Below are 19,905 nucleotides of genomic sequence, written 5' to 3' on the forward strand. Positions count from 1 at the left end.
CGAAACAACGCGCGAAACATACCATTTCTTCCTGATACTCCATTGACACTTTTCTCTCAGCCAAGTGCTGACATTTCTAAAGCAAGCTGTACAATTTGCTTCTTTCTAGAGCACTTATATGTACTGAGATCAAACTACTGGCGTACACAATTGATGCCATCCCTAAGTTATAAGCTTTACTGGCCGGGCCACGCGTTTCAAATGTGTACTTTCCGTTGAGCTTGACGTTCAAATTTCCACACCCATGTTTTTTTGTTTAGTAAGAAAGCTCGCCTATTTTTCTCTGCAGCTAAGTAAACAGTTCCATGGCACTGTTTGTTAATGTTTCTTAGTTTCTTAAGATAAGATTTTGAATGACTTTATACATCGTGTAAGAGACGTTTAACAGTTTGTCATTCACCTTTGAGACACCGCGGTAGCATCGCCTGTAAAACAAACCAATGGACGTTGATCGTGTAAAAGCTTTAACGTCACTTCCTTAATTAAAGTTAAGGACCTCATTAAGCCTCTGGAAAGTACGAAATGTTTGCACCTCAGTCTGGGAAAAGCTGCCTTAGAATGCGTCCGTCTACGTGATTGAATTACGATTCTCCTTGCATTGTATGGAGCACGATAAACTCGAAGGAGAGAACGCTTCTCATCCACCAAGGCTGAAAGCCTCGCCAGAAAACATAACACGGGGATGTTTTGGACTTTCAAGAATTATTGGAACTGCTTGCAGGTCGCACGATAAACAAGATGACTTTCACAAATTACTTCAAAGTTCAAGGTTTAGCCAACTGGAAAAGTTATACTACGATTATGAACAACGCTCACACAGAAGACAAATGGCAAATGTGTTGGTACAAATATTGCAACTCCAAGAAGTACAATCAGTTAAAGAATACACAGTCAATGGAAATACATTCAAGGTTCACGTAGTCGAAGATACAGAATTTTGAAATGATGACAATTTTGTGGCGTATTAGCACCAATAGGGCTCATTGACTACCGAATGAAGTTAGTGGAACAGTTTCGGATACCCTATGTTTTTCAGTGCCACTTTTGGTTAATGGTCTTCAAATCGTTGAACTTCTATTTTCTTAGACTATGTATTTTGTAATAGTCCGAGAACATTTTTCGTGGGTCGCAGAACAAGGTTTTGCCCACTGATATTTGCTAAGAAAATATTTGCTCGTCTTTAATCCTCTATGTAGACATAACAAAACTCCTTTCGTTTTTTGTTAAATGATATACAATCAGTGATTCGTGTTGGATTTTTAAGATTCAGTACCATTTACTTTAACATGTATGTCTCAAATGACTAGGGGCATGGAAAAAGTAAATATTAAATAAGTTTTGAGAAATTTTCTAAGCCAAAGATGTGGATGAAACATTTTGAGGATTCGCAGGCAACATGTCACCAAGGTATGCGGTAGTAGGACTTATTATGTAATTATGCAAATAGCGAAACCACACCCTGAACTGACATGAAATAAAGTAAAAACTATGCTTTTATGTATTCTGTAAAGAGTTTAATTTATCAAATTCTCAACTATTGTCAATCGAGATTATTTTAGCTGTTAAGCTTGTTCAAATAATGAAAGCTGAGGCATTTCGTAGAAACATCAGGTAGAAGGATTTGATGATAAATTCATTCAGTAATTTCAGTGAAAAAACTTTTTAGTGACAATTAATTTTACAATAAAAGCTAAGGTGACAAGCGGGAATAAGCACTGAAGTTTTCTCTGTATTTTTTCCTGTCTTTTCATATTCCTTGTTAGTACTGAAAAGTCTTGAGTCTTAGCTTAGAGAGTAACTTAAAAACTTGAGCACTCAGTTTTCCTCGAAGATAATCATAATTTGCATGCTTCATTGTGTTTTTTCCAAGAAGTATATTGCTGAATATTTTCATGAGTTATGCATTTTCTCTCTATTTGTTTGTTTTTAATACGACATTTTTCATAGTGATTAAAATCCAATATCTTGTTGCCGCTACTTTTTAGATGTTCGAAAATCCTAGGAGAGGTAGGCAAGCAAGAAATTTCAGAACAAATGTTCCGAAAATTCTAGATTTCAAATCGTCTTCCGAACAGATATTTTCCGAAAACTGACGTTGGGTGCCCCTGCGCTATCGCCATGCCTCATTGGTACCTGGGCCTTACTATTGAAAGAAGAAGAAAGAAAGAAACTTTTTCGCCAGTTTACCTGACAAGGATGTGACATTTTAATAGTTGTTTTTGCTAAAACATTTGGTGTAAATTATAAGTAGAGCTCATATTTCTAAGTGCCAAATGATGCTTGAACGGAAAGTAATCTGAAGACATATGACTTCACAATTCGGCTATTTAGAATTTTCAAACGGCCATCTTGGTGATGCCCAGGTTTGTACGTGAGGATGAGGGAGGAGAGATTGGAGAGCTATAATGCCGTTATTTTTTATTCTTTATTTAATATCCGCACCCTGTTACGGCTTTACTTCGCTTCAGCTTGTCCATTGAAGGCTGTTACGTTAACTTTGCGTTTAATTTGTTAAGAGTTACCCATAAAAAACTGAATCATCAATCGTCCTTTTTGTTAGGATTTGGGAGTAAATAATGAGACCAAAGGTATGTCTTTTTTTGCCAGTGAAAGATGGGTGCATAGATTAAGGAGTGTCACTGTGACGCCTCCTTACCGACATAAATCACACCGTTTTAAATTCATTTCTGCCATTTTGACTTTAGAGGGAGGAAAATTCATTTAATATTTTTTACACTTTCTGGGCTGGGTTCAATTCCCCTCCCCCCCCCCCCGCTTTCTCAGATTCCGTCTTTCTGCTTTCCGAGAAGAGGAGTGGTGGGGGGAAGCTTAGGCTCATTTCCCGAACAGCGGCAAGCGGGTGATCGAGTTTTTTTTTGCCAAGTGATACTAAAAAAAATCAACAGCAACAACAAACACAGTCGATTGTCCCATCTACAAACAATGAAACGTTTCCTATTTGGTGTATGATGCTTCGCTTTTTTTTAAAAAGTTGCCAGGTGGCTCGAAATATAACAGCCACGATTACACAAGAATTGTAGTATAGTGACCGTAAGTAGAAACTATGCTTTGTATCTTTAATCATTTTTTTTTTACTCGAGCCATATGAGCTTAAAAAAAAATAAAAATCATCACTATAAAAGATGGAATTGGTTGTAAACGCTTTCTAAATTTACAGTTCGCCTGCTATTTATAGGACCACTAAGAAACACTATTCCTTTAGCAAATTAAGAAAAAAAAAATCATAGATACTGCGTGTGTTCAGGAAAAGAATGCAAGACAGGTTTAGAGCAGACAATAAGTTCGTTGCAGTTAATCTCCAACGAAGCGTGAGGTCAGAGGAGCCTACGGCCGGCCGTTCGCTTTATTAAATTTCTTAGTTTCCAATAGATTAAATGGTAGTCTATCGTGTGGCAACATATACAGTGTATGTTTATTCTAACTTTTTTCATGCACTTCACTGAAACAAAAACAGACACGTAAGCATGATCCATGAAGTCCATGAAGGAGAACCGGCGAAGTTAACGTGTGCACCGTCGAATTGAAATGGAACTGAAAGTATGTAGTGTTATGCGACGTCGACTCAAGAACTGCACATACTTTGCGGAAAATCCTAGTGCAGCAACATCAAACCAGTTGGTAGAGCCGGATGCACACGCAAAAGTATATAATCTCTGCTTAGTCATGGTGACGGGTGGATTTTCAGTAGGTAGTTCTGCTCTAAATAGGTAAACTCGGCCATAAGATATAACTACTGTTCAGGGCCTAACTCCGGCATCTAACGAGTCTACATCTCGCCAAGTAAAACTTTTCAGTGAATTCCGCTATTTTGCTCAATAGAAAGACATAGCATCTGATGGAATCGAATCGCGCTACTATTAGAACTCGGTGTCTTCAATAACAAGGACTTTTATTCTTCTATCATTGATGGTGTACTCTTTAAGAGTCAGTTCATCTTGATGCAGTAGAATCTGCAACAGAACATCAATGGCTTCGAACTTGCATTTCAATCTGTTGTCATCCACTGGAGATAAGTGACACGGACTTGGTTTATTTCTCCGAATAAACGATGTTTCTTGCGTAGCTGTGCGGGAACTTTGATCATTTTCGTGAACTTCACGTTTAGCGAAGGGGAAAGCTGCGGTGCGGCGTCCGGATGATTTCCACATTTTCAGTTCGAACTTAAGCTCGACAACAACAATTCTTGAAATGGTATCCAGGCAAGCTTTTCCTTTCTGTATAAAGCGTCGTCTTTTGAAGAAGTATCTGTTAAAGACTCGTTGTATTTTAGTGTGATGACTGCTACATTTAACTAAATGTTTCTCACATTAATATTCAAGTAAATGAATCCTTATGTCAACAATGAAAAGTCAGGATGCTGATCGTTTAATCAGCGGATATCGTCTGCGCATATCTTTGTGCCCTTCTGGTTTTCTCCCTCTTTGATGGCATTTCATCGGTTTTTGTTCCTTCCTGCTAACTTGATACTGTTTGGCATTTTTCCGGTGCTATATATAAACAGAGTACTCAACTGGCTTTAATGGCAATGCAGATAACGCTAAAGCCTAAACAATTAAGAATTCTCTAGACTGATTGACTTGGCAATCTGTTATCAGTATATCTATATTCAGTGGAGGTCTAGGCTGTGTTTGTTTACAACATATAAACACTACAATTTTAGGTTTAATCAACAAACTTTTCATCATAATCTGTCGCCTACTTTTGTGCCATATTTACTGTATCCTAGTGCCATTAATTATAAGCTGACAAATGCTGGTGGGGATTTTCTCCTAGTGGGAGTAAATACAGGTTAATTCTTGCTGTCAACATTTTCAATGTTTAAATCTCTCTCGCGCACCACTTCTCGTTTGGGACAAGCGAGGGGCAGGGGGGAGGAGGGGGGTGGAGGTACTTAACAAAGTTTAATACGGGGAGGCTCCGCCCCGTGGCCCAACCCCTTACCCTTTCAAATACCATTTTTGACAGAAAGCTATCCCTTGAGTATACCTTCCTTGACAAATAGTACCCCTTTTACATACCTACTGTACTTTAGAACTTTGTATCCCTTCCAACTGCTTCCAATGCACTGTCAGAAAGTGAATAAATCCCAAAACTAGGAAGTTGTGTCGACTTTTTCACAGCCATAAAATGCTTCTGTTAGTTCTTTTGGGTCATTTTACAGACCGAAATGACAGATTTCCCTACGCTTTTATATACTTCAACTAGTGTAATCTTTACCCTTTCCTATACTGTACCTTGAAAGCTTGAAAAAAGTACCTCTTTCGGGGGGGGGGGGGGGGGGGAATCTTCCCGTATAGGTCGTTATAGGGAGTACCTCCGGCGCAGGGAAATTAGGCACACGTCCTGTCAACGCTTAGAGCCGACTTCACGCAATCACGCACTAGACAACAAGCCTGTATGAAGGTTAGGAGAAATAGTCCACACCAAGATACATTACTTCAAGAAATTAGTTGTTTTGCAGTTATTCAGTACAAGAGGTCTTCAAATTCCTCAATTGTTATCTGTTCGTTCCAGGCGTTCAGAATTGCCCCGCTCCCTACTTTGCATCTCTCCCTATAACGCGGATCCATTGGGAGCGGGGTTACTCCCTTATTTGGCCTAAATTAATACGTGATGCTTAACAGGGTAATAGATCTTTTCACGGTTTATGAAGCCATCTTGGCTGGGGGGCAAACACGGCTAAAATTACCGTGAATGTATGGGATTTTGGCCCACTTGGAACCGCTATAACGCCGCTGCAAAGAGTCGGATTTCCACAGCGAAAATGTATTTTAAAAGACATTTGTGTTGAGATTATTTTCATGAAGTATAAAGGAAAGATTCAGGTTATAACAACCGTAAACGAATTTCTAAAATTTCATACAAACCCTTCGAATCAACATTATGCAAATTACCATGAAATTAGAAGCCGCATGAGAAGATTTATAATTCGAATTTACGGATGTCGTACCTTCTTTAATAGCCTTATTTTCTGTTGAGTGAATGATATCAATAAAACTATTTAAGGTAGTGGCAAATGTTGGAAATTCGCCTCTTTGTAACGGCGTTATAGCGGTTTTTTAAGTGGGCCAAAATCCCATACATTCACTGTAATTTTTTCCGTGTTTTGTCCGCCAGCCAAGATGGCGTCATAAACCGTGAAAAGGTCTATTTCACTATCAACCGTCTTAAACGACGACCACATGAATGTTAAAGTTGGCGAGGAGCTGTCCACATCTGTGGATGCAGCAACTTTTTTTCCATCATGTTAGTTGTAAAAAAGTTCGAAATTTAATTCTGTATGCGAAACGAAATGAATCAGGGCCTCTTCATATGAGCCCGGTTGACCGGGCTGGCCCGGTTTCCGAGATCTCGCCTCACCTCTAAATCCTTTGTAAAATTTTCGATGTGTTCATATGAGAGGGCGGGCTGGCTCGGTTCCCGAGATCTCGGTTTTTCCAACCGAGATCTCGGTAAGCGGGCTGGAAATTTTGCCATATGAACACTTCATCCCGGTTACCGGGATGAACGGCGGGATGAATTCTGGCGGTCCGGATGGCATCGTCTTGCATTGCCTGCTGTATTTTCCACATCATAAGCATCCCATTTAACTGCAGTGATACAGCTTTAAGAGTTACCGATGCTAAGATAGGCCCAAAAGTTAAAATTTTTGTGTTTCGCTATGTTTGCTTTGTTTCCTAAATTTGGCGCCAGAACTCGTACCCAGGATCTTTGACCTTTTCTCATCTCGGAAACCGGGCTGAAATTTCTCATATGAACCCAAAGCATAATTCATCCCGGTAACCGAGCCAGCCCGGTCAACCGGGCTCATATGAAGAGACCCTCAGGGTCAACGCTTGGGGTCTGAATTGCCAGTGATGAGTCATGCTCAACTCAACGAGTGATATTGAGCGCTGCTCGCGTGCACCCCCTAGTGTGTAAAATGCAAGCGCTCCATTTTGAGTGGCGAGCGAAGCGAGCCGCGAGTGGCGTCTCCTTACGGGTGCGGCTCTCGCGTGACTTCTCGCGACTCCCCAAATGGAGAGATTGCGCGCTCAACTCATTGTCTATTGTTTCAACGTCCAATCTCGAGAAACGAATTTAAAATCCTCGATCCCTTGTTCCCATGATGTTATGTGTACACATGCCACCACAATGAGACATTGCTATTGATTTTTTAATATACTTGCTGAATGCAACAGCTTTTTTTGTCTGTAAATGATAGCCTGTAGTTTGTATGCAAATGTGTCTGCTATTTCCTTCGCTTCACGTGAAAGAAATAAAATACGAGACGTCTGTTGCACACAAGCTAAAGCACTGACACATCTAACCCTAACCCTAGACCTCCCAAGTCGATACTTCAATGTATGAACTGTAACCGCGAATAGAGGATGAATCACCAAATAACTGTTCCCCTCGATGGCGATAAGTGGTGTGGCGAGAACTCTGTTGGAATTCTACTTATTGTTGTCAAGTTCAAGAAACATGGTGCTCCTAAACAAACCTACAATCTTAACCAAAAAAGAAGGAAAATCTGTAACCCCACGTCACCCTAAAAAAGTTTCTTTTTGGCTTCCGGACGGGTAGATGCCTGAATTTATTTAAGACTATTCTGTACATACTGGTAACTCTTCCTGTACTGTACTTTGATTAGCCTGCGAGCAAGCTCCCCTATTTCGGCGAGCGAAGCTAGTCTCGCGAGAACGCGCGAGCGAGCGGCGAAGCCCCCCGCTCGCGCGTTCTCGCGTTTTTCTCTCGTTCTCGTTCTCGTTCTCGCGTTCTTCTTCTCTCGCGTTCTTCGCTCGCCCAAATATGCGAGCTTGCTCACAGGCTGTTGTACTTTGGTTTTTGTCTTCACTCGACAGATTTTGGTACGGTTGCTATAGTTACGAGAAATGGCATGATAATGAACATGGTAAGCCGTTGCAATACAATACTGTGAGGTTCAGTGCACTTTTTGGGCTAAAACATGAATACAGTATAAAAAGCATACTCTTTAAGTAACTGTAACATGCATGTTATTAAGTAATTATTTCTAATTTAATTACATTCGAACCTCCTGTAAGCGTATAACAAATGGCCTTTTTTCTAGAAAATTTCTGAAGCAGCATGTACTAAAGTGAGTTAGTTCATTACTCCGTCTCCGCTGTCCGCATTCAGAAGGCTTGAGGGAAGTTAATTCTTGCGTGACTTCCTTTCAATGCTATTGAGGACGATGCACATTTGATGAAATGCGTTACGTGACCTCCACGCTTGTCGTCTGAATTCAAAAGAGACGGGCAAAAATTGACCTATTTCAAGTCTGGCCGACATATCGTTATTGTTTCCATTTTCCTTAAGTTGTAGTTCGGCAGAAAAAGACAATTTTATATCCAGTGAGTAGTAGACTGCGATACTATAGTTCGGTGTCTTCAAGCACCTCAACCCTTATCATCTTTCCAGCGATGGTGTAAACTTCTGTCGTGTTGATTATTTGTTCTTGTAGAATACGATTAAGAACAGTGAGATACTCTGTCTCCTTTACTCTCTTTGAATTATGAAAAAGGCTCAATTCTTCGCTTGTGAAACAAGTAGATTGTTTCTGGATACTGAACGTATCCGGAGTTCTTTCCGGATCATCATCCGTTGCTTGTTTGTCAGTTGCAGATGTTCTTCTGCCTTTGAAGAGTGCACTTAGCCTGTTAGCCTGAGAGTTCCTTTTCACAGTTAGCCTCATTTCTCTGGAAGAAAAAGTTCAGTTACTTGGGTTGGCCGTCGCAATGTAATTTCTGAACTAAGCGAGCACAATTCTGTAGATTTATTATTTGATAAACTTCACATGACACGTACTTGACTGAGACAAGACTTTTTATTACTTTACTTTCGACATGAAGTTGTCTGTAACAATTGTGAATGCCACTTTCCTTTTTCGGGCATTTGGGAAGCAATTTTTCATAACAATACACAAAACAGTATTTCAAAGCTTTATTAGGAAGAAAGTTTGTGTTGAGGGTAGTCAAAAGAGGATCTCTGGAAATCTGCGTTTACCATCACGTGGTCAGTGACAAATCAAATCATGAATATTTTCCCACTATCCCCATGTAACAGCAGAATTTTGTTATCACCCATTAAAGAAAGAGCCCGAATAGGGCATTTATTAGAAGGGTTATCTAAAGCTAGAGACAATGTGGCTCCATTTTAGATGGGTCATACGCTAAATCATTTAACTTTCCAGATTGTATCTTGAGTCATAATAGAAGACCCCATATCACTGGTATCAATCAATGAACAGAGGGACCAATTTAGTTGCAACCACCCTCAACCTTCGAAGAGAGGGGGTGATGCTACAGCACCCCGGCCCCCACGCACGGTCAGAGTTTTTTTCCGTTTTTTTTTCATCGCAATTTGAGCCAAAAGCTGTTCCTCGTTTATTTACTTATTTATTTATTGAACGAATTTTTAGCAAAATTTGGTTTTATGGTGTTGAGATTTGACGTCATCAGTAACATAACCTTTAACCACTTGAGTATGATATATATTCCGCGAGGAACCAATCGTCCAGGGAAAAATAGTTTGGTGGTGAAAGGGTTTTAAAAATCGCCTCTCAAAAGTTTACATTTGGTTTGAAAAAGGACCACGCTTGGCTTGGCAGTTCTAACATCCATTTACCAACGTCTGGGTAGCAAGAAAATAAAAACCAAATTAAAGAAACAGACGAAATGAAAAAATGCAACAACTAGCACTCCAAAAAAACCCATTCTAAATGTGAATTTCTTGCAGTCATATGGACCCATTTGAATACAAATTGAATTAAGTCAAACGGGATGTGATTGTATATTTACTCGCCTACGCTTGTTTGGACAGGTGTGGGCCATCCAATTCTGCGGTAAATGCTTTCCAATTATTCTTGAATGTTATTTCACATCACCTGAAATCCAAAACAAAGAGAGGATATACAGTTGATTGGCTTTGAAGCCTGTTTTTTCACCTGTATTTGCACCGTAGAAAACTTCCATTTTAAATGTGAAAGGTAGTGCAAATTTAATTGAAAGTGTTGACAACACCCTTACACTGATAAAACTGAATAAACCACAATCGCAACCAAAGTCATGTTGTTTGACAAGCAAACGAGATTTTTACCGTCAGTAAGGACCGGCTTTTGCTACGTAAACAGGAGGAAAACCTATGTTCTTCTTCAATTTCATACAAGTGATTTCATTGAGCCCTACCAGACTATGAGTAACATAAGACTCTAGTTGTTGGTGTGCTCTAAGCGAGATCCCTCGAACTATGCCATGAAGGAATACGTAAATTTAGTCGCTCCGCCCTTGAAGAAAGCATATTAGCAATCCTAATCAAGGTTAGTCAGACAAACAAACAAGTTTTCCATTTAATTTTCACTGCTAACTCCCTTGGTAAAACAATTTGAGCGGAACTCTCGCGCGCGAAGCGCGCCAGCGGAGCACCATGGGTAAGAAAATAAAGTAATCCACCCATCCGAAAAAATTTGGTAATCACGTGACCGTACATCGACCGACCGACCGCCCGCCCGACCGTCCGTCTGCACCAAAGGCATACCAATGTAAAATAACTCAATCAACAGGTATGGCAACCCAAATGTAACTCGAGGTTATTTTGGCGTAACTAAGAAGTTTCTGGAAGTTTCACGTTGTAGTCGTGCAAAACAACGGCAAAGAAATGTACAAAAAAGTGTGTAGCACGTGCAAAGTTGCTTTTTATGCTAAGTAGACCTATTGTTGTTTTTCACCATTCTCCGGCGTTGCCTTCGCCGCTTAACATTACGCGATTTTATATTTTGTTTGAACAAAGTATAAATATTATCGAGAGCTTCGCTTTTAGCCCTGGCTAAATCTATATATTAGTCCTTAAATACAAGTATTAAATCGTTTTTAATCCGCGAAGTTCGTATCGTATGTAGAAATTTCCTTTGTCGATAGGGCAGTTCGGAAAGGGCTCAAGGCTGAGAGGTTTGAATACAATCTTTTTTGCTAGAATGCCAATTTTATATCTTTTTGAAGCAACAGAAAACGTGAACTCGAAGATAGTCACGTGATCATTATTTGGCCAATCGCAGTCTTAATCTGTTAATAAGTATACAAATTACACTGAACCAAACGCTACCGGTTGCTTATATAATTATATATATATGAACTGTTTGAGGCCATTTGATGTATTAATAGCAAGGCAGGATGTTTTCACGTAAACTTTAGATGATGATTTTAGGCGCTCTGTTGTCATTAGTTTCATTTTATCTAGTATTCATTCAATTTAACCATCTGTGAATAAGTCGTTTGAACACTGTAGGTAGCTGTTTGCATAAGGTTTAGACAATTTTTGAAAACGTCGGTAAAACATGTTTATGTTCGCACAATATTCCTTTTTCTTTACGCACAATATTCGTACAATATTCACGGCGTGACGTAAAGTTCAAATGCGTGACCTAAAATGCTGTGATGAGACATAAGCAGCTGCGAATTCAAGTTTTTATTTATTTATTTGGAAAAGAAAAGCTGAAATTATCAAGGAAAATGACAACTAAGACACCCTGAAAGAGGATAAGATACGCTTGTAGATTTAGAATCAGCTTGATATACTGTCAGTTAGTTTGCTCAGCGAGTTTTTTTCAGATGAAAAAACTTATCAAATCGGTGAAATTGCTTTTGACAGTTTGGGGTTTCGTTTCGACCATCTGGAATTAACTTTATAATTTGACCAATGTAGGTTGGCATATTTCCAACTGTTTGATCAGCCAACTGTACGGTGATATTATTAGTCCTCATACAAAATTACTGCTGTGCGTTCAGTGGAAATCAACTCACAGCTCGTTTCCAATCTCGGCTAACAAGACCTCGCTGGGAGGTTTCTTTTTACTTCAAATCCTGCTTCAGATTATAATCTTGTCATATTTAATTGATGGGATGGTTCTGTAGCAAACATCTTTTCTCATGAACCGTGTATATAAAGGTACTCAAATTTTATTAGTAAAAGTTTTTCAGTTAATTTTTCAGTGAAGCAATTAAGCAGTGAAGTATCATTACTGACATCCTAAGTGGTGTTTCTTGTGTCAGTAACAAAGAGATATGAAAAGTAACTAGGCCCTAGCAAGCTATATATATCTTTACCTCTGATAAAAATTATTACAGCCAAAGAGAACCTTGTCGTCAAATTCAGTTTTACTTGTCAAAAGGTGATGCAGCAAAACTCATCTCAACTGCCACACTTCAGTAATTTGTCACTATTGATGCACCCTTCCGGCCGTAATATCTTTTTGTTTTATTTTTTGTATTAGAACATATTTGTTACCGATTTGAAGAGACAGAACTAAATCTTATGTTGAATAAACTGTACCGTTTATTTTGGACTAAAATGTTCCATTGATTACATTGAGAATGGTTATGCTAAAACTGGGGTTTATTCTTTTTCCCTCCTTTAGACAGACATGAACAAGTGCTGTTTTCCTGCGATCTTTATTTGTAGCAAAATCCTGTTATTTGTTTAGAGAGTTTTGGCGGCGGAAGTCTAACAGCGTGTAATGCAAAAGATTATACATTTGCATTAATAATCATGGCGAAATGCAATAAAGACTGTCTCTGTGTGTTAAGCAAAAATTGCATTCGTTTCAACATTTTGTGCCACTAGTCAATCGAAAGCACTAAACATACTTCTCATTTACTATTCATTCTGCAGAGACAGAAGAGAAAAAGTTGGCAGCATGTCTTCGTTTAACGGCTGGCTTACTTTTATTATTACACTTTTTAAAGTTTTGCTTTACCAATCCTTTGCACGATACAGTTCAAGTTATCCACACTTAGGTGAGTTTTTACACCAGGTAATTTTACTTTCACGACTATAGAAGACGGCGGGCAGTGTTTCGTTTCCCTGAATGGCAAGCACATTTTAACACGTATAAAAATTTCAGTGTCAAAGTTATCTTTCAAAATTAACATGAACTGATAAGGTATATCCTATTTAGTTTAGACTGTAAAATTATGGCATACACCAGAGAAAACAAAATTTTACTTTCTTGGCCTTAAGGTATTTTGCAGATATTTTTTTACTGATTTTTCGTGGCAGCCTCAAGGATTAAAAGCCTTGCTTCAGTTTTCAAGCATTTAAAGGGAACTCTTCAAATAAAGCTGAAATTAGTATTTTGCTATGTATGCGCTTGCCAAAGCTATTTGAAATGCACTGTCTTACCTCTGTTAAAGAAAAGTAATTTTTCGGATAAAAACGTCAAGGGAGTTTGTCTCAGGATCCACTACGTTTTATGACCTTTTCCTTCGTCTCTGTTTATTTATTAGAAAATAGTGCTTTTTTACATTCTAGAACATGACCCAAAATTTGTTTAATTTTCTTTTTTTTCCTCATCCTTAAAGATATTGCGTACAATTATTATGTATCAAGATTGTTTTCAGTGTTATTTCTTTTGTGGTAGTAATACTCACTTATAAAGAGAGAAACAAAAAATGTCCACAATTTACCGAATTAATTTTGGGAAAGAAGGTTGATTCATTGGCTAAAAGGAAGGCGATAAAGATATTTTTAATTGTTATCCCTTTCCTTCATGCAGTCATAAACCATCTATAATCTTGACTTCTGATTTTTTTGCTGTAAAATATAGCCATAGTACAGTCAAGAGTTTTTTAAGCATGTTAGGAATCATAATGAGTCTTTGCTAGTACTTCATTAAAAATCGCGCAGCCGTTACGACGCGACAATTTTTTTTGACATGTTTTGACATGGTTTCCACCATTTTGTTTAAACTTTGATTGGTCTGATAAATGCAGGACCAATCAAAACCCAAGTTATTCGAAGGCAAACTCGTGTTTTTGAAACTTAAAGTGCTGTTTAAACACCAGTTGCACGATTCTGCCTTAAAAACATTTCTCACTTTCGTTGGGAAAATGTAGAACCCGGCAACTTATCCCACAAAATTGGATAAAACAGGTAAAAAAATTTCTGACGTTGAAAACTACGATGAGTAGGGACGTTGCCCGATCTTTCTTGATTTTGAATAAACATAAATCAGTTTACATCAGCTTGTTTACAGCGAGCTATTGATACTCAATTTTTTGTGGGTCTACATCATCTCGTTCTGATTTGCGTTGTGTCAAGTGCTAGACTGCGATTTTGACGACTCCACGTTTTGCGCATGGACAAATGAAAACTCTGAGAAATCGACGTTTAACTGGACTTTAAAGTCAGGGCAAACACCAAGCAGGAGAACAGGACCTCTTTCTGATGTTTCAGGTATTAACTCTTTATTCTATATCGACTCCTTATCAGTACCTAACGTTTATTTGAATTTTCAGGCACTCTCAGTGTAGTTAAGACAGTTATATTAAACAGTGTCTCATTTCATTGAACTACAGTAATTAAGAACCATTTTCTACAGCAAAATTGAACAACAAAGCGTGCAGCTATTATGCTGAAAGAAATAAAACCAATTCACCATACCTTTCACTACCGTAACTTAGAAGCAACCGTCAGTGTTTTCCTGGGCGCCACGCAGCTCTTTACAAGGCCTCACAGGATTGGCAGTGAAAACAATAGACATAGAGATATAACAATGACTCTATCCCTAAAGCAATGGAGCTGCGTGTTATGGAGAACCAATGAAATTAGAGGTTTTAAGGAGCTGTACTTTACTCTCTCGTGATTTCAGTTCGCTTGCACACTTTAAAAATCGTGGAATTGTTGTGTTGCGATTACTTGGTATTCTAAAAAAATAGCTAAGCGCAATTGATTTGAAGAAATCGAAGTGCTAACTAAGTTTTCTTTCTTTTTTATTTCAAATCTATAGGAAATGGAAAGTACGCATATCTTGAAGCATCGTTTCCGCGGCAACATGGTGACAGCGTTAGGCTTTTAAGTCCTGTAATGCAAGGTGCAAAGTGCATGTCATTCATGTATCATATGTATGGAAGTTCCATGGGAAGCTTGATAATCTACATGAAAGCAAACAGCAATGAAACAGTGGAATGGGTTAAAACAGGCAATCACCCCAATCAATGGCTCGAAGCTGTTATATTCCTCAATTCTTCGGCTCCCTTCCAGGTAATCTATCTGACTGAAGAAGCAACAAAGCGGACTATAACCTAATTATGATTTGTCTTCTCTTCTATTGTAACTTTAAGGGTTTACTCTTTTATAGATTATAGTGGAGGGACTAACGGGCATTTCCTATTCAAGTGACGTAGCCATAGATAACATCGCATTCAGAAATGGTTCCTGTGAACGACTTGGTATGGACATGAGAATTTATCACTGCATTCTTGAAATAGTACTTAAAGAAACTCATAAAAGTCATTTTAAACGGCATTTGTGACATTTCCCCTTTTTTCAGTTACCCAGTCGTTGTTTGCCTTCATAAAAGAAGATGCTACAGACTTCAAATTGGACAGAATTCCAGCTCACAGTGGATGGGTCTATCAGTTTACAGTGCATGCTCTTCAAACAAGAAACATTTCAACCGATGTGATGTACTTTGTGTACCCAGCAAACACTGTCCATTGTGCAAAAAGCGTCACCCAAGAGCTTTCATTAGACGACCTCAGTTGCTTCCCTCGAGACTTCTTCTTTTCCTCAAGGACATATCAGCCACATTACAAAAAGTTGTTGCTTCTGAACCGAGGAGAAAAACTACCTTACGGAATTGCCTTGGAGGAATATGACAACTGCTGTGGTCAAACAGTTATTGAGCACTTCTTTGCAAACGTGTCATTAGACCGTAAGTTCATAAGTCATTTTAAACCAAGTTGTGTATCAACTATAACACCCACCTGTTCTGTTTCATTGCGGCCGTAAGTTTTCTATTAATTGTGAGCTTTATATCCATTGACAGGTGGTCACGAGATGTCTAGCTATCTTCAAAATGAGGAAATAATACACAACTATCCCCCGAAGGGGAGGTGAACAGTGGTGTGGGTATACAGTCCACTCTCTTTTAACGGACACCTCTATTACTCCCCTTATTTGACTCTCTATAAGACGGGCGTCTCTCTAAGACGGACATATAGTACTGGTCCCGAAGGTGTCCGTCTTAGGGAGAGTTGACTGTATACCCAAACGCGAAGCGTCTAGGTATATATATCGAGCGCTGTTCATCGACCCTGAGGGGGATAGTTGTTTTAGTATTTTCCAAATCACTTGGATAAAAATAAAAAAAAGTAACTTTTTGTAAATTAAACAAGTCAATTAGTAGTAACTTTATTTACAATTTAGAAACATTTTGGGGATTTTGTCAAATGCATTTGTTGCAAATTCAGAATGACAATAATTTTCTACCTACCAGTAAACACCGACAAGCCAAAGTTCGTCGCTGCCTTGGTATTTGTTGGCACGACTGCTTCATTTATCGCTCAAATGTCGTCTTTCGAAAATGTCTTGAAACAAGGAGCCATCTTGGCGCCGGTCGCAAAACAGTGAATAGCCGAAGATATTCTGAGTTACAGGAGCCAATCGAAACGCGCGAAAATTGCTATTCTCTGATTTGGTAAATACTAAGAGTTGTTATTGAAACAAAATCTGAAGCTTTTGTCTTTTGATCTGAAACTAGAGTATTCATTGCTGTTTTTTTTGCATCCACAGAACAAAATGCATGCCCACCTGGCTGGCGTAATTTGGGTGAATCATGTTTAAGAGTGCAAATAAAACCAAAGGAAACTTGGAAAGACGCCAGGTTTGAGTGTCATAACCGTGGAGGAAGACTCGCTGTACTTGGAAATGTCGTCAAACCGCAAACACTTTCTATTCTTTCTAGATTCATGGACGAATATTTGGAGGAACAAGTATACTTTTTTGTTGGTGCTTATGCTATCAGTGACGGGCGCTGGATTACCGCCCGAAAACAACTGTTTCCAGCTCAGTCGTTATTATGGGGACCCTCGGAACCGTCAGGTGATGGCTGGTGCACCGACCTGATTTTTGGAGAAAAGTGGAACTCTAACTGGAAAGGAAAAGGCTGGAGAATAAACGACGAAAACTGCTTGTCAAAAGAAGGATTTGTCTGCCAGAAACCAAAGACCACCGCAGGTAATAACACCAAAAATGACCAGACAAATTTAGTTTATATATGACTGATTAAGTGTACTTTTCAACTAGCATTCTATCAGGGGAGTGGGATTATGAATAAGTTGAATACAGGGCAACCATGATAAAGCGAATCTCTATATAGCGAAGTCGTCGATATAATGAACGATTTTCTTTACCCCAGTAATAGTAAGATATACGAAAAACGAACCTCGATATGACGAAACCTCGTTACATAACACATTTTTTCAGTCCGTTGGCCCTTCGTTATATCGAGGTTCCATTGTACTAAAATTGTTTAGTACTTATTCCTTATAGGTACTATAAAAATAGGTGCATAAAATGGATGGTTGGCGGGATTTGTGAAAAGGAATGCAGCCTCTAGAGTTGAAAAAAGGCCAAACAAGAGGTTTAATTACGTCTGGTAAGCCCGAAAATCACACCAACGAACAGATAGGAAAATGAGAAGAAGGAAGGACGAGGAGAAATTAAAGAGGAGCCATAGAAAAAAAGCAATAGTTGCACTCAAAAGGTGGATTCATTTGCTACATACGCGTATAGCTGCCGCATTTGCCCTCGGCAGTTTCTTATTGTTTTTAGGCTTAAAAGTAATAAACAATTCCAGCAGGCAAATGCGAAAGCTCAACGCGTATTATATAGCTACCTTTAATGTCTTTGAGCGAACTGCCTGGCGGAAGTGGTCTTTTAAGTGGAAATATTTTTAAAAAATCCAGCTAGACATAGCGTCTGTAAAGTGGATGGATTGTCTTTGGCTAAAGATTTACTCACTGTAAACGATTACCTTTCGTAATTGGTTTCACAGGATCTACGTGTGATTCCGGTTGGTTTGAGGTGGATGACTTATGTTTTGGAGTGTTTGCGGGGACTTCCGTTGCTAGAGAATGGAACAAGGCTCGTGAGGTGTGCTTACAATTGGGAGGTGAACTAGCCGTCGTTGATACTGAAATTGAAAGAAAAATCATTGGAGACCATCTCACTAACATAGCCAAAAGGTACCCAGGTGACAACATCAAGGTATTTCTTGGTATTCGTAAGTTTGGCACATGGCATTGGTTAGACGGCAGCAACATTTCCACTAGCATTTGGCATTCCGGGTATCCCGATGTTTTGTGGAGCGGAGAGTGTGGCGTTCTAGCAAAGTTATCACCTGAATGGAAGCTTGCCCAGGAGTCTTGTTTGTATACATTCGGATTCATTTGTGAAACAGATGAACGTAAGTCCGTCGATAAATTGATTCCAACTTCTTTCTTGATTAAGTTTGTTTTAGATCCATAGATGATCACTATACAAATGTTGGAAACCATCCTCGAAGACGGTCCTCTCATTTTGATTGTTCTATTGTTTGATAATGCTTAGGAAGATTTTTGGTTGGTTGGCAATCCATCGATTCATCCGGCCATGTCAACAGCAGGGGTAAACCGTTCCATGCCATTGACGGTAACACTGCGTCTTGTTTCACAGCTAAAGGGCAGAAGGTAAGTGCTTTGCAGTAACTATTTCAGTTGTACCCCGCTTAGCTTGTGAGATGCTGATCATCAACTAGCTTTGCTAGTAGTTAAATTCTCTAAAGGTGGTATTGAGTAGGGAGTCGTTAAGATGCCTTCTATATAATATTAGAACCTTCATGGAAGGGAACCGGTATTCAACTAAAAACTTAATGTTGTCCCCTTATGGGGCTTTTCAGGGACAATGAAACAGATTATTCAAATGGAACATAACGTTAAGAATCCCAACTGGTAACCAGTTGGTTAGTTATTCTTCAAGGTGCCCGTGGATTTTAGCCAGCCACTAAGATGAACAAATACAGTTAGCGGTCTGTGCGGGACTTGAAGCCGGGACCTTCGGATTGCCAGTCCAGCGATTCAATTCAAATTTCATTTTCCTTTGCTTTTAGTTATGGTAATATACGGTATCCAGTTTGAAAGACTGAAGAAAAAAGGTTGTACCAAGAAAAAATATAAAACAACAACAAATACTTTAATGTTTTGTCTAAACTTTCTTTCAAAACCACAGGATCAGCCAGCCTGGTGGGGTGTAACTCTGCAAAGACGAGCATTTGTCAGCAAAATCTGGATCATTAACAGTCTGGGGTGCTGCCTTGCAGAAATGCCCGAACATAATGTCATTTTAAGGAACAGTGTGGAAACCGAAAAAGCAAACTGTAAAGTTTACTCCTGGAAGGACAGACAAAAGACACTGATGATCTGTGAACCGTTGATTTCTGCCTCGAATGTAACTATTAAAAAGGATGGTGTAGGCGATTTTCGGATATGCGAGGTGATGATAACGGCAATAGGTGAGAAATGTAAACGTTTTTTGTTTCATGTACATTGATTTTTTAATAGTAATTTATTTTTAAAGATAATTGTGTACCATCCACCAAATTCAAAACTAAGAAAAGAAAAATTATTGTAAAATACCTCCAAGTTTGACACGGTGACCGTTTGGACGCGCTGGCACCCATGCCAGTGTACATCAGAAACGAGGTCTTGATGTTAACTTTGGAGCGCGCAAGACAAATAATGTACAAAAATATGGGAATAGTCTTATAAACATTGGTTCTAAGAGGCACGTCTTTGCTTCGCTTGGTATTGACAAATATATTCGACCGTTATAAAATACACAGAAAGCGAAGACAGTCTTCACGGCGTTCTTCAAGAGCTTTGGTACAATATTCATTCTGGTACGATAACCAGTCTGCGAGCTGATAACAGATTTCCAAGCAACCCAGATGTTGTGAACATTCTCCAACAGTTTGACGCTCCCTTCAATTTCCATACAGATTACGGACAACGACTTTCAGCGTATTTGCAGGTAAATAGTTCTTATATTATTATTTTTTTCTTTATTATT

At 38.9% G+C, this 19,905-nt stretch overlaps 1 protein-coding gene across 1 annotated transcript in view; it reads left to right on the plus strand.

Annotated features, from left to right (window-relative positions):
- Positions 1-10,446: 10,446 nt before the first annotated feature.
- LOC140928610 (uncharacterized) overlaps positions 10,447-19,905 on the plus strand; it is a 35,787-nt gene continuing 26,328 nt past the window's right edge. Inside the window, 10 exon segments of the mRNA XM_073378416.1 lie at positions 10,447-10,450; positions 14,116-14,250; positions 14,804-15,057; positions 15,155-15,245; positions 15,347-15,730; positions 16,591-17,034; positions 17,855-18,265; positions 18,409-18,527; positions 19,066-19,348; positions 19,679-19,866. Of these exon segments, the coding sequence (XP_073234517.1) occupies positions 10,447-10,450; positions 14,116-14,250; positions 14,804-15,057; positions 15,155-15,245; positions 15,347-15,730; positions 16,591-17,034; positions 17,855-18,265; positions 18,409-18,527; positions 19,066-19,348; positions 19,679-19,866 (2,313 nt within the window).

This window comes from Porites lutea, chromosome 1 (assembly GCF_958299795.1).
Source record: "Porites lutea chromosome 1, jaPorLute2.1, whole genome shotgun sequence".
NCBI classification, from domain to species: domain Eukaryota; kingdom Metazoa; phylum Cnidaria; class Anthozoa; order Scleractinia; family Poritidae; genus Porites; species Porites lutea.